The 16,249-nt window shown below is 37.4% G+C and overlaps 1 protein-coding gene across 15 annotated transcripts in view; it reads right to left on the bottom strand.

Moving 5' to 3' along the window:
* Positions 1-16,249, bottom strand: part of TRIP12 (thyroid hormone receptor interactor 12) — a 175,345-nt gene that overhangs the window by 64,322 nt on the left and 94,774 nt on the right. For all 15 annotated transcript variants that reach the window (XM_037849872.1, XM_037849868.1, XM_037849866.1 and 12 more), the window contains 2 exons: positions 15,663-15,746; positions 14,477-14,572 (listed from right to left, as the gene is read on the bottom strand). In XM_037849872.1, coding sequence (XP_037705800.1) covers positions 14,477-14,572; positions 15,663-15,746 — 180 coding nt within the window. The remainder of the gene's footprint in view (positions 1-14,476; positions 14,573-15,662; positions 15,747-16,249) is intronic.

Raw genomic sequence — 16,249 nt, forward strand, 5'->3', positions numbered from 1 at the left:
GAAAAGTGGGTTCTTTTAGAAGATCAAAAAATGGAAAAACCTTTTAGGTAGACTGACAAAAAAGAGAGGATACAAATAACGAAAATCAGAAATGAAAAGAGGGGCATTACTACCCACCCTGCTGAAATAAAAAGGACAAAACAGGATACTATTAACAACTATATGCAATAAATTAGATAACCTAGATGAAATGGACAAATTACCTACACATTGACGCAAGAAGAAAAGATCTCAACAAACAAATTACTAGTAAAGAAACTGAATCAGTAATCTCAAACCTCCCAACAAAGAAAAGGTTAGAACCAGATGGCTACCCAGGGGAATTCTACCAAACTTCAAAGAAGATTAAACTCCAATTCTGATCAAACACTTCCAAAAAATTAAAGAGAAGGAAATACTCCCTAACTCATGCTATGAGGCCAACATTACCCTCATACGAAAGCCTGTTAAAGAAACCACAAGAAAACTACAGACCAGTATCTCTTATGAATATAGATGCAAAAATCCTCAACAAAATACCAAGAAGCTGAATCCAACGCCATATTAATAGAATTATACACCATCATCAAGTGGGATTTATCCCTGGTTTGCAAGGATGGTTCAACATAAGAAAGTAAATTGACAAAATCACAGAAAAGCCATATGATCATCTCAATTGATGCAGAAAAGGCATTTGAAAAAATACAGCAGCCTTGATAAAAATTTTCTGAACACTATGAATAGGAGGAAACTTCCTCAACATAATAAAATGCATATATGAAAAGCTCACAGCTAATATCCTACTTAACAGTGAAAGAATGATCTTCTAAGATCAAGAATAAGACAAGGTGCCAAGTGTCACCACTGTTATTCAACACTGTACTGGAAGTTCTTACAACAGTTACGCAAGAAAAAGGCAAAAAAGGCATCCAAATTGGAAAGGAAGCAGTAAAATTTTCCATATTTGCAGCTGATATGATCCTATATACAGAAAATCTTGAAAAATCCACACAAAGCTCCAAGAGCTAATAAATGAACTCAGCAAACTGGTGGGGTAGAAAAGCAACACCCCAAAATCAGTAGTGTTTCTATACACAAGCAATCAAAAATTGGAAGGAGAAATCAAGATAAACATTCCATTCACAATGGTAACTAAAAGAATCAAATATCTGGGAATAAATGTAACCAAGGATGTAAAGGATGTCTATGCAGAAAACTACAAAGCACTGCTAAAAGAAATTAAAGAAAACCTAAATAAATGGAAGGATACTCCATGTTCCTGAATTGGAACACTAAGTATCATTAAGATGTCAATACTACCCAAAGCAATTTACAGATTCAATGCAATCCCAATCAAAATTCCAACGATCTTCTCTGCAGAAATGAAAAAGTCAATCATCAAATTTATATGGAAGGGTAAGGGGCCCTGAATGCAGTGAAGCCATCTTAAAAAAGAATGAAGGATTCACATTTCCCCATTTAAACTTATTACAAAACCATAGAATCAATACAGCACAGTACTGACATAAGGACAGAACTACAGACTAATGGAAAAGAACTGAGAGCTCAGAAATAAACTCTCACATTGATGGCCAACTGATTTTTGCCAAGGGGGCAAAGACCACTCAATTGGGAAATAAGAGTCCCTTCAACAAACGGTTCCTTATAAATATACCCCATACAAAAATCAACTCAAAATAGATGAAAGGCCTTAATATAAGAGCTAGAAGTATCAAACTCCTAGAAGAAAATGTAGGGAAGCATCTTTAGGACCTTGTGTTAGACAATGGTTTCTTAGACTTTACACCCAAAGTGCAAGCAACAGAAGAAAAAACACATAAATGGGACCTCATAACATTTAAAACTTTTGTTCCACAAAGGACTTTATCATGAAAGTAAGACAACAAACTACACAATGGGAGAACATATTTGGCAACCACAAATCTGATAAAGGATTAATCTCCAGAACTTAACAAAAAGAAATACAACCAATTAAAAAATGGGCCAAAGGCTTGAACAGACATCTTTCCAAAGAAGATATACAAATGTCCCGAAAGCACATGAAAACTTGCTCAACCGTATCAGCCACCAGGAAAATGTAAATCAAAACCAAAATGAGATACCATTTCAAACCTATGAGAATGGCTATTAGGAAAATGGAAAATAACAAGTGTAGAGGACGTGAAAAATGAGGGATCAACAAGGTGCCATAATAGCTACTGAAACACCTCTTCAGAGATTCAATGAAAAAAAGGACAATTCTGAATTATTTGAAACTCTGGAGGAGGATACAGACTGGAGAAAGGCCTTGCAGGCGCCGAATTGAAGAAAGAGAAGAAATATCAGGCAGGAATTTTCTGTTTCAGACCTGCCAGTCCTCTCCCCTCTGCCTCACTCCATCTCCCCATGGGAAAGGAAGAGAAGCAGCAGAAGGGATCCCTCCCATCAAGAACACAGATTTTTAAATCTCTCACAGCAGTGAGACATACCCCCATTTGAAGACCCGGGGGACAGGGGAGGACATTTCAAGGCCCAGGTCAGTGAGGGACAAAGAGACTGAGAAAATGTGGACAGATTGCATTTCCAGCCCTGGGTCTGAACCCTTTCCCCACCACCCTTGATGGAAGCAGCATCCGGCAGCTGTTTCCATGCCTTGGGGATGGCTGAAGTACTGGGTCAGGTGAGGGGGTACTCTGCCACAGGTATAGCCCCACATCAAGCCAGCTTTTGGCCAGCAAAGTGAGAGCACAGGAATCCCGCAGTTTCAGATTCACCTGTATGCACCCTGTGCTTGGAGGCAAAGCAGCCACTGAGGAAGATTAAGTTCCTGAACAGTGCCGTCTGCTGGACAGTCCAGAAAGTCCAAGGAAAACAGAGCACCACTGGAAGCTAGCAGATCATGTTACCACACACAGTGAACTTGCTGGGGTGCCCAGTGCCTACTTCCCATCCCTGGGGAAGACTGGGGGCAGAGCCAATCTGACAACTGCCTACTGAGAGAAACAAAGAAGTAAAGATATCAAAGGAAACCAACAAGAAAACCCTTGACAGAAGAGAGAAAACAACCTCCAGAATAAACTAATCAATAAAATCAGATGCCTAGACAGCAAAAAATCATGAGCCACAACAGGAAACATGAAAACATGGCCCAGTCAAAGGAACAAACTGAGATTCAAGAGGTGAAAAAACTAATTAAAGATGTTCAAACAAACCTAAATCAAATCAACGAGTTGGAGGAAAATGTGACAAAGGAGATGAAATATATAAAGATACTGGGTGACCATAAAATTTGTAAGCTTGAAAAAACAAATGACAGAATTTATCGGAATGAAAGGCATAATAGAGATGAAAAATACAATGGAGACATACAACAGCAGACTTGGAGAGGCAGAAAAAATGGATTACCAAACTGGACGAGAGGAAATCTGAAATCCTACACACAAGAGAACAGATAAGGAAAACAACGGAAAGGTAGGAGCAGGGGCTACTTTATGAAAGACATAAAATTACAGGTCTGAGAAGTGCAGTATACAACAAACAGAACTGATCCAAATAGACCCATTCCAAGACACTTACTAATCAGATTGTCAAATGTCAAAGACAAAGAGAGAATTCTGAAAGCAGCAAGAGAAAAGGGATCCATCACATACAAGGGAAGCTCAATAAGACTAAGTGCAGCTTTCTCAATAGAAACCATGGAGGCAAGAAGGCAGGCAGGGGTATGCTATATTGAAGAGACTGAAAGGGAAAAACTGCCAACCAGGAATCCTATATCTGGCAAAACTGTCCTTCAAAAATGAGGGAGTTTAAAATATTTACAGATAAATAGACACTGAGAGAGTTCATGAACAAGAGACCTCCTCTACAAGAAATACTAAAGGGAATGCTACAGACAAGATAGGAAATGACAGGAGAGAGAGGTTTGGAGAAGAGTACAGAAATGAAGATACCAGGAGATATAAAGAGGGTAAAGATTGGGTATTTGATGCTGAAGGAGTACAGAAAGTTCAACAGTATTGATTGTACAGATCCAGAAATGGATGGCACAATAGTGGGTGACGGGAACACAATGTTGTAAGTACAATGAACAAAGATGACCGTGAGTACTGTTGAAAGAGGAAGGTTAGGGGCATGTAGGACACCAGAAGGGAAGAGAGAAGATAAATACTGGGACGGTATAACTTAGTGAAACCCCGAGTGGTCGATGACTGTGATTATATGTACAAATATACGAATGTTTTTAAATGACAGAGAACAAATGAATGTCAACTTTGTTAAGTACTGAAAATGGCATGGTATTGGGGAGAAAATACAATCAACGCAAAATAGAAACTATAGCTAACAGTAACACTAGACTATGCTTCCAGTACCTGTAACAAAGGCAATATACCAAAGCTAAATGTCTGTAAGGAGGACATATAAGGGAAGAGTATGGGATTCTCGGCATTGTTGTTGTTGTCTACCTTTTTATTGTATTTTACTTTAATTTTATTTTTTCTTTTGTTGCTTTTTAGTTGTCATTTTTTTTCTTTTTCTTTTTTCACTTCTTCCTCTATCTCTGTGGAAGAAGTGGAAATGACCTTATATAGATAGTAGTGGTGAATGCATAACTATGTAATTATACAGGGAACCACTGATTGTTTACTTAGGAGGGAATGTATGGTATGTGAATAAAACCATCTAAAAAATAAACAGAGGGATACAAATGCTAGAGAAAACATGGAGAAAGGGATGTATCTAATCACTGCTGGTGGGGAAGTAGAATGGTGTAGCCCACCTGGAGGATAGTGTGGTGGTTCCACAGGAAGCTAAGTATAGGGTTGCCATATGGCCCCACAACCCTGTTATTGGGTATATACCTGGAAGAACTAAAAAGATGGTCATGAACAGACATTTGCACAGTGGGGTTTATGGTGTCAATATTCACGATTTGCAGTGGATGGAGATGGCCTAAGGGTACATCAACTGATGAACGGAATGGTGAACTCTGGTGCATAAATGAGCTGGTACAAGAAGCAATAAAGTTGTGAGGTATACAACTAAGTGAATGGACATTGAGGACAGTATGTTGAGTAAAACAAACCAGAAATGAGAAGACAAACATTATAATGCCTCACTAATATGGACTAACTATAGTGTGAAAATTCTGAGAATTGAATCTGAAGAGCACAGGTTATCAGGGGAAGGCTTATTGTAAATGTTCCTAGATTGTAAGCTCTTAAAGCAGTTACATCTATTCCTGAGTTGTAATGGCTACTTCTAAATTCTGAGATGCTGAGCTCTTTGTGTATAACCTGGTTGGTCCCTGGAACTTTGGGTATCTGTGTGACACCTGAGACTCAGACCCAGAGTCCGGCAGCTATGAATGTCAGCATTACCATATACAACAAATATTAAAGAGTCTGAAAAAGAGATCAGGCGTCAATTAGCGATATGAACGAAATGGACTTGGTTAGGACTAAAGTAAATTAGACTAGGAGGCGGGGCAAGATGGCGGAGTGGTGAGGAGCAGAATTTCGTCTCTCCCCTAGAGTAGCTGGCAATTACTCAAGAACTATATGAAACAATGTTTTCGGGGTCTCCAGTAACCAGTCACACATTGGACACAAGTTTGGAATTGGAGCAAAAGCTGAGATCGCAGCGAACACTGTAAGTTCCCCGGACCAGGGGTCTGGCGCCCCTCCCCACCCAGACCTCACAGACTGTCTTGCTGCCGGCTCCCTGAAAGGGGGGAAAAAAACCCAAAAAACAGCGATCTGCTGAGGGCAAGAAGGGAGGCTCAACCCAGCCTCAACTGCAGAATTAATTAACAAATTAATTAACTAACTTTGGGAGCTGGGGTGCTAAAGAAGGGCTGGGCTCTGTAAGAAAGGAATAAGTTTCGTTTTCACATAGAGACAGCATGGAATAAGGGAAATGGAGGCAAAACCAGTTTAAACAAGCCCCAGACAAAGAGAAGAGAGAATCTGCCTGATGTAAAGAGACATGAGGTAGTATCAGAGGCGGGAACTCACAGCAAAAAAAATAAAAATTTGGGGGGGCATTGGCTAATCAGTTCAAAATCTCAATAATGAGCTAGTTGGCTCTCTGGGATTGGCTGTACAAATTAAAATCTCAGAAGATGAATTAGTTAGTGTTCTCGGATAGGCTGTAACCTCTGTAGTACCCAGTCAATGGGGAAACAGGGGAGGGACTTGCGAATTAGGAGTAGGAGATTTAAACATCGCCATTCTCTTCCTCTGGGGCGCCAGCCTTCCGCGTGTTTGGCTGGACGCCCCATCTTGCAAGATCGTAAATAAATTCTTTTCTCCTCCAGAACCGAGAGAGCGTTTATTCCCTTACAGGTACCGCTTTATTTCCGACAGCTCCGAGAAGTGGGGGCACGTAAAAGCGGGCACCCATTCCCAGACTCCAAAAAAGCCATTTTTTTTTCCCCTACATTTTGTCCCTTCTGGCTTCTCACTGATCCCTTATCTTTTTGCATTTCAATAGCCCCCAGCAGGGGTGGAACTGAAGCGGTTGGAGAGTAATTATCAGACAATAGCCCAAAGCATATCTTTAAATGCTCTATTCTGACACTGCAAAACTTCCAGGCTGGGGAAAGACTTTTAAAAGAGACTCTTTTTTTTTTTTTCCTTTTTTCTTTTTCTTGATTTCTTTTCTACTTTTTTTTTTTAATCTAAAAGTAATATATGTGGTTATTGTCTATCGGAAAGCCCAGGATGAGGGACTAGGCTGGGCTTGGAGGAGACAGAGTACACACAGTGTCTTTGAATTCCGTATTCACTATTGAAGGCCTCCACCCCCATCTTTAATTGGCAACTCAGGCTGACCAAGGAATCTACCTGGAGAGGCCCCAAAGAGGAAAGAGGAGAAGGGAATAGTGTCCCTGAGAGACAACGGGAGTTCTGAGGATTGGAAGAGTGGAGGGAGGTCCAGCTCAACTGGCAGTCCTCCTTCTGGGAACTCAGACTCCAGGGGCTGGAATTCAGATTCCAGCTTCAGTCAGCCATGCCCCTGACAGGATCAGAGTCACCAGGAGAACTAAAGGCTCCATACCTCCTTACACTGGTGGGGGAGCTGCGGGCTGGCCAGTGCCACCTGCTGGACAGGAGAGGAAAAGCACCAATTCTAAAGGCCTCATAGGAGGGTCTCATTCTCAGGAAAACTCCATACCCTCCCAATGAGACCTGGGCCTCACTAGACTGGGAAAATCTGACTAGGGTCGACCATATCTGAGGAGACCCACTCACAAAAAGGTTACATAGAGGCAGAGCAAGAAACAGAAAAAACAAGAGGGGAAAAATCCTGATCAACTAAATAGAACCTAAGTTAGAGGTCTAGAATAAGTTGAATTGAATAGCAGAGGCCAGAGAATAAAGCCAACCAACAAGAAAACCACTAGGTAAAAGACAGAAAACAAGCTCCAAAATAAACTAATCAAGAGAATCAGATGCCTAGACAACTTAAGATAACAAGCCATACCAGGAAACACAAAAACATGGACCAGCCAAAGGAACAAACTAATAGTTCAGCTGAGACACAGGAGTGGAGGCAACTAATGCTAAATAAATTTGATGAAATGAAGGAAGATATAGCAAAAGAGCTGAAGGATATAAAGAAGACACTGGCTGACCATAAAGAAGAATTCATAAACTTAAAAAAACAAATGGCAGAACTCATGGGAATGAAGGCCACAATGGAGGAGATGAAAACCACAATGGAGGGGCACAACAGTAGATTTGAACAGGCAGAAGAAAGGATCAGTGAACTGGAAGACAGGTCATTCGAATTCATACACACAAAAGAACAGATGGTGAAAAAAATGGAAAAATATGAGCAGGGTCTTAGGGAGCTGAGTGACAACATGAAACGCACAAATATACGTGTTATGGGTATCCCAGAAGGAGAAGAGAGGGGAAAAGGGGCAGAAAGAGTAATAGAAGACATATTCACTGAAAATTTCCCAACTCTTATAAAAGACAGAAAATTAGAGATTCAAGAAGTACAATGTACCCCAAATAGAATAGATCCCAATAGACCTACTCCAAGACACTTACTGGTCAGATTGTCCAATGTCAAAGACAAAGAGAGGATTCTGAAAGCAGCAAGAGAAAAGCAATCCATCACGTACAAGGGAAGGTCAATAAGACCATGTACAGATTTCTCTGCAGAAACCATGGAGGCAAGAAAACAGTGGCATGATATATTTAAGATACTGAAAGAGAAAAACTGCCAACCAAGAATTCTATATCCAGCAAAACTTTCCTTCAAAAATGAGGGAGAGATTAAAACATTTTCAGACAAACAGACACTGAGAGAGTTTGTGAATAAGAGACCGGCACTACAAGAAATACTAAAGGGAGTGCTACAGGCTGATAGGAAAAGACAGGAGAGAGAGAGAGTTGGAGAAGAGTACAGAAATGAAGATTATCAGGAAAGGTAAAAGGAGAGGAAAAAATAAGATATGACATATAAATTCCAAAAAACAAAATGGTAGTAAAGTAAATTAGACTAAAGGGTAAAGGACGATAATGGCAGCATTTTAAAACTTCAACTGCTGTGTGAAACCAAAGGAAGAGATGTTTATTAGGCGCAAAATCTGTATTTTTTGGTAACACTATATAATTTAACCTGTATGGTCAGTTTATTGAAACACCATAATTACATGAAACTTTGAAGAGAAAGTGAAATCTTCTTGGTTTGCCCATGTTAGTGTGAAGCCCCGATATATCTCAGAGTAATTTGGACAGAGAATAAGAATGTATTTGCAAAGCCCCCTTGAGGGACTGAGGGAAAATGTGGAAATATTAAAATTCCCCACTTGGAGAACTGCTGATATTCTCACAAACACTGGGGACTACCAATTTAGAAAGCCGAGCCCTTAATCTTGGGGTTGCCCTTATGAATTAGTTATTCCAAAGTAGAGACTAAGCCTACTTAAAATTGCGCGTAAGAGTCACCCCCAAAGAACCTCTTTTGTTGCTCAGATGTGACCTCTCTTTCTAAGCCAACTAGGCAGGTAAACTCACTGCCCTCCCCTCTACGTGGGACATGACTCCAAGGGGTGTAAATCTTCCTGGCAACATGGGACATGACTCGTGGGGATGAGTGTGGTCCTGGCATTGAGGGATTGAGAAAGCCTTCTTGGACCAAAAGGGAGAAGAGAAATGAATCAAAATAGTTTCAGTGGCTGAGAGACTTCAAATGGAGTCGAGAAGTCATTCTGGAGGTTATTCCTATATGTTATATAGATAACCATTTTTAGTTTTTAGTGTTTTGGAATAGCTAGAAGGAAATACCTGCAACTGTTGAACTGCAACCCAGTAGCCTTGATTCTTGAAGACAACTGTATAACCTGTATATAGTTATACTGTGTGACTGTGTGACTGTGAAAACCTTGTGGCTCCCAGATATACCATATCTAGTGTATGAATAGAACAATGAGGACTAAAAAGTTAATGAATGATAGGGAGGGATGGGGTGGGATGTTTTGGGTGTTCTTTTTTAGTTTAATGTTTATTCTTATTTTTTTTATGTGGTAATGAAAGTGTTCAAAAATTAACTGTAGGGATAAATGCAGAACTATATAATGGTTCTGTGAACAACTGATTGCACACCATGCATGACTGTATGGTTTTTTAATATATCTCAACAAAACTAAATTAAAAAGAAAAAGAAAAAGGAAAAGAAAAAGAAAAAGGGACACTCATTCACTGCCAGTGGGGATGTAAAAGGGTGCAGTCTCTGTGGAAGACAGTTTGGCGGTTCCTCAGGAAGCTAAGTATAGAACTACCATATCTCCCACAATCCCACTACTAGGTTCAAACCCAAAAGAATTGAAAGCATGGATTCAAATATACATTTGCACACTGATGTTCATAGCCACATTATCCACAACTGCAAAAGATGGAAGTAACCCAACTGTCCATCGACTGATGAATGAATCAAAAAAAAATGTAGTATATACATACAATAGAATATTATTCAGTCGTAAATAGGAATAAAGTCCTGAAACATGCGATGAACCCTGAAGACATCAGGTTGAGTGAAATAAGCCAGATACGAAAGGACAAATATTTCATGATCTCACTGTGTGAACAACGAGAATAAGCAAACTCACAGAGTCACAATGTAGAATATAAGTTTATAGGGGATGGAGTAGGGATAGGGAATGGGAAGTTAAGCCTTAAAATATAAAGAGTTCCTATTTGGAATGATAGAAATACCTTGGTAATGGATGGTGGTGATGATAGCACACCATCATGAATGCAATTAACAGCACTGATAAAAAAACAAATACATATATAGTGTGTATATATACATTATATATATAGTATATATATAAACAATATAATGTATATAATGTAACAGAATAAAAATTAAAAAAAAAAAATCCATGGAACTATACTATACAGTGAACCCTAGGTTAAAATATGGACTTTAATTAATAGTACAATTATAAAAATATGCTATCAATTGTAACAAATGTTCCACACCAATTAAGGTGTTGGTGGTGGGGTAGTGTATGGGAATCCTGTATTTTATGCATGATTGTTCTGTAAACTCACAACTTTTATAATAAAGAAAAAAAGATTTAAATAGGCAAAAGGTAAAAACAAAAACAAAACAGGAAAAAAGATATTGCCTTGAAAGGGATAACAGTAAGACTTTGAAACAGAAACCACAGACATCAGAAGACATCATAAAATACTACCTGAATAACACCTCTTAGGCTTTAATGTATTGGAATAGCCAGAAGTAAATACCTGAAGCTACCAAACTCCAACCCAGCAGTCTGGACTCCTGAAGACAATTATATAATAATGTAGAGTACAAGCGGTGACAGTGTGATTGTGAAGACCTTGTGGATCACACCCCCTTTATCTAGTGTATGGATGAGTGGAGGAATGGGGACAAAAACTAAAGGACAAATGGGGTGGGATGGGGGGATGATTTGGGTGTTTTTTTTTCACTTTTATTTTTTATTCTTGTTGTGGTTCTTTCTGATGTAAGGAAAATGTTCAGAGATAGATTGTGGTGATGAACGCCTAACTATGTTATCATACTGTGGACAGTGGATTGTATATCATGGATGATTGTATGGTGTGTGAATGTATTTCAATAAAACTGAATTTAATTAAAAAAAAAAATACTACCTGAAGATTTGGGGAAATATGCTTAAGAAATTCAGGCAAAACAAGGATTTCTCAAACAGCAGCAGGGAGAAATCATTACCAGCAGTCCTCTACTATGAAGAGAAAAGTTCTTCAGGTGGAAAGGAAACAATGTCTGATAGAAGAATAAACTGCAGGAATGAATTAAAAGCATTGGGTAGGGTAAATATGTGGTCAAATATAAAAGAATATTGATGTTCTGAAACAATGATAATGTCTTATGCGGTTTGCAACACATATAAGTAAAACAAATTAAACCAATAGCACAAAGGATAGCAGGAGGTAAAAAAAAAAAAAAAAAAAGTTAACCTGATGTAAGGTTCTTATACTGCTTGGAAAATGATAAAGTACTAATTTTAGGTAAGCTATAAACCAAGGGCAGGCACTATAATCCTTATGGTAACCAGTAAAAAGAAATATTCAAGGACATATAACTAAAAACTTAATAGAGAAAAAATGAATTATAAAGAAGATGACATGATTAATCCAAAACTACAAATTATCATTTCTCATCTGTCAGGTTGATAAAAATTCAAAACACAAAAAGGAGTACTATAGCAGCTTTACAAAAGGAATAAGTAACATCTCTGCCCCTCTCCTTCCCCATATATATACAGCTAGAGTGAACACCAAGACATACTTTAAAAACAAGGTAGACTGTCAAGTTTTCTACTCTTATCTAAGAAAGACACTGCGTGCGGATTAGAAAATAGAGACTTGTTTTTATTTTTAAAGTAAATAAAAGAAGGACAAATCTAAAAATTAAAAATTTATTTATATGGGAGGAAAGAAACAGGGTAGAGATAGAAAGACTTCTGAATATACATTGTAGATTTGACTTTTGAACCATGTAAATATAATTATGAAAGCAAAATTAAAATTTTAAAAATAATGCCTTAAAATTAAAAGCAAAATGAAACAAATGAACCAAACTAGTTTATTTGGAGGCATGATCAAATACAGGAAATATGACAAACGACTTGAAAATACAATAATTTGACCACAAAGAGAGAAATATACAAAAGACAAAAAGAACTGTGAAAATCTACTTTTTTGATAATTATCTTGATGAAAAGATGGGATTTTGTACTGTGGTAAAAGCAAAGAGTCAGTACGTTTTTATTACTGGGAACTGAGATTTTGGGCATAGAAGAAAGGAATTTAAGACTGATGAAGTTAAATTAAAATCCTGGTCTCCTAAATTTGAATTGGAAATATCAGTATGAACTTACGATTTTTTTTTTTTTTTAAGATAAAATCCAGGTATTTCCTAAGTTTGTCCACTAAAAAAGTCTTACAGTGAATATGCCTGAGTCCAGACTGTGGTCTCTAAATATCATTTCATAAAAAAGAAACTAGGGCTCCTTGGGGAAAGGTCTGACTCCAGCTAACGGGGCGGCAGGAGGTCAGTCCAGCCGACTTCAAATTTCTTGTCATAACAGAGCAAGGAGGCTATCAAAAACTACTGTCTTCATGGAACATGTCAAAAAATTCAAAAGCCAATTTAAAAATGATGCCATTGTCCAATGATGGGACAATGTAAGTGCCAATTAAAATCATGGAAATGTTTAAAATACATGTCACAATGCATTGTTTATGATGATACTTAAAACAATATTTGCATCTTTGGAGGATGCAAAAACCAACCATTTTGAAAACTGGGGTATAAATGTTCTTTCCTACGTCAAACTATTCCCTTGGGTAGCCAAATAGAAGATAAAGGAAAGATATTCTTTATGGAAGTATATTTCTACTAAATTACTTCTTTTACTTCCAATAAATGAAAAAGGATTAACAGAACTAAAGTATACCTTTTAATGGTCCCTGATTACCCTTAGATTAATATCCACGCTTGTTCCTGGCCTTAGCAATTCGGTTCTGCCCAACCTCTCTGATTTCATCTTCAACCCCCTTCCCTTCACTCTTTGCAGAGGCCTCCCTTGCTGTCTGCTTTGCAAACATGCCAACTTCATCCCCACCTTTGGGGATGTTCCTGCTCTTCCCGCAGACCCGTGCACGACTGGTTTCCTCACTTCACTTAGGTCTCTATGAAGTCACTGCCTCATAGAAGGCTTCTCTAACCACCCTATCTATAACCTCAACAACCATCCTACATCATATTCTGCTTTGTTTACTGCACTGACACAACCTGAAATTATACTACAGAATAATTTTCTTATTCAATGCCAGGGTCATCCTCTAGCATGGAGGCTACATGTGGGAAACAACTCTGCCCATCATATTTGCTATTCACTACATTCCCAGTACTTAATAAATGTACTTAATCAACATCCATATTCAAGGGTTCATGAGAACTTTTCAGCAGGATACGTCATCTGAGAGCTGAGTGTGAGGGCAACAAAAGGGAAACAACAACCAGAACCACAAAAACACCAGCTGCTTCTCAAAGTTCCTTATGAAATGCTTATTCAGAAACTTGAAAGAGCCTCAAGTACAATATACACATCTGAGCACATGTATACACACTGCATTACTTAAAACAAAAAGAAAAATTGAAATATTTGATGAAAAGTATGTAAGAACATATTAATAATTACAAAGCTAATGGGGCTTTGGCTTCAAGAATACTTTAGAAATTATGAATTAATATTCAAGCATACAAATAGCCTGCTGATTCTACAGAAACATTATCAATGAAGTCGTACACACACATACACACACACACACACACAGTTTAAATGTAAAATGTAAGGGAGTTAAAGACAGTATTCTATGTCAGAAAAAAAATAACTGGATTTGTAATTATACAAGTTATTCTTGATCATAAATTGGAACCTCAAGAGCCACTGCTGTATCTGCTATGTATGATAAGATCTCTGAGCTATAATATGTTAATCTGACAACATAAGCCTAGTGCCTGTCTGGTAATTCTGCTGAGAAATCTCTTCTCTCAGGCTAGTATCAACAGTGACTGTCCTATAGGTCAAACTTTATTATACCATAAAGAAATTCAAGATTTAAATTCATGCAATCAGATGCATGATGTAATGTAAATCAATGTAAATCATCTGAGATGTGTTATTCTTCTATAATTAAAAAGGCAAAGAGTCCATTTTGTTTAACTCTTGATGGTTTTCCACAATTCCAATTCAGTAATAAAAAATAAAAGTAGAGAATAAAATATCATACTTATTATATTTAAGGTAAGAATTTGCACAATTTTTATTTTTAAAAACAGCTTAAGTTCATGAAAACTTCCTCGATACTTACTTTCATTAATATGTTAACAGTAAAAATCACTCTGAACTTATTAAACTAAGAGTTTCCAGGGAAGGACTAATTTACAAGTATCAACTTACTAGCTCCACTTCCAATTGTTCTGTGGAAAAGTTGTGACATTCGAGGACCAAGAGGGCCAAACAGGTGAGGAGGAAGACCTCTGGCCTCTAACAGAGCTATAGATGGAGGGAAAAAAAAAAAGAGAAAAAAAAGATAAAAAGAAAAACAGGAGGGGTTAAGTTTAGTCGACAATACTACCGATCTTACCTAAAAATTTCAAGAAAAGTGATTCATCTGACATAAGTTAGTCACTGTTTCTTTCCATTCTGAACTTTTAGAGAAGCTATACTAAACTTTCAAGACTAATACATATTAATGTGATTAATATACATTATAATATTTTTATGCCAGCTCCAAGAATCTTAAAGTTTTAAGAAGATATTGAAAACCAGCAGGTATTCATGTAAATGATCCAAGAAAAGCCCAGGGTAAATATTTATTTTGAAAAATTATGTTAGGCATTCCTGCCCTATTTCTCTGATAGTATTTCCCAGTCAGTCAGTGGTCAAAAGACCACCTAAAAACATGAAAAGCAGAACATTATTCTTAGCAATTCCAAATGTCAAAGTGTGTTCCTGGGAGTTTTAGTCAAAAGGAGACAGCTGTAAATTCACTCAAGATCTTAAAAACAATAGGAAGCGGATTTATAAATAATGTTTCTTCTAAAGCCTTAGATGAGGAATTTTAAGTCAGTTGTCTCAAATAAAAACATACCCAGTCATTTGTAAAGAGCATATACATAAGATTGCTTTTTCTAAAAGCACTTAAAACACTAAAAAAATTTGTAATTTATTTATATACATACCTTATATTCATTTTGGAACAGATGCTCAAAAAGACAAAAGAACATGGCAAAAAAAACACCCAACCAGATGCATTCATGTTATAAGGTACCAGTGAACAATATTAAGTTACCCCCTTTTCAAGATGTTCCTTATTTATTACCAAAGTCTGGTAAAAGTGTACCATCACAAATTTTTTAAATATAAAAATATTCATAAAAGGCTTTGTCTAATTGAAGAGTAGAAATGAAGAGGCTGGATAGCTCATCTTCCAATTTCAAATCACCTCATCGCCACTAAATAAGCTTTTCTGGAGGTGCAGGCATTGCTAAATTGTGTACAGATAAACATCTGAGTTAATTTCAACAGAAAACAGTAAAAACAGGCAGTCCATGGTAATGGTTTCTTGTAAGCTCTTTTTCACCTTGTAATCGTCCCATCTCGGAATCATCTGATTCACTCTCCCCAGAGGTGGTCATGCCGACAGCCCCTGCAACAGAACTCGAGGCTTCAAAGAAGAAAAAAGAAAAAAAAAAAAGAGGGTTAGGATAGAAGTACGTCAAAGAGTATCTGAGTTTAGCAGAATCTACTCTTTTAGAGAAGAGAAAGATTAATAACTATACTTTGATAATGCTGCTTATAGATGGCATTTATTAAATGTTTACTACATGCAGGCCCTGTCTGTGTGTTTCCTCACAACCTTACAAAAAGGTGTTAGAAGTTTCATCAAACACACAAGGCAACTGAGGCTTTGTAACTTTCATTATACTTGCCTAAGGTCTGACAGCAAATAATGGATCAGAGAGCTGAACTTCAAGTCAAGGAGACTTCACAGGTTGTAGTCAAGAACTGTACTATTATTATCATCAGCTCCTTAAATATATTCTTTAACAGCAATTTTTAAATTCAAATGCAGTTCCTGCTTCACATTATATAGAAATACTTAACAAATTAGGTACCAATTATGACTGAATTTGTTAAACTGGCTGTTAAACTTGTTTTAAAACTCTT

Source organism: Choloepus didactylus, chromosome 9, assembly GCF_015220235.1.
Source record: "Choloepus didactylus isolate mChoDid1 chromosome 9, mChoDid1.pri, whole genome shotgun sequence".
Lineage (NCBI taxonomy): Eukaryota > Metazoa > Chordata > Mammalia > Pilosa > Megalonychidae > Choloepus > Choloepus didactylus.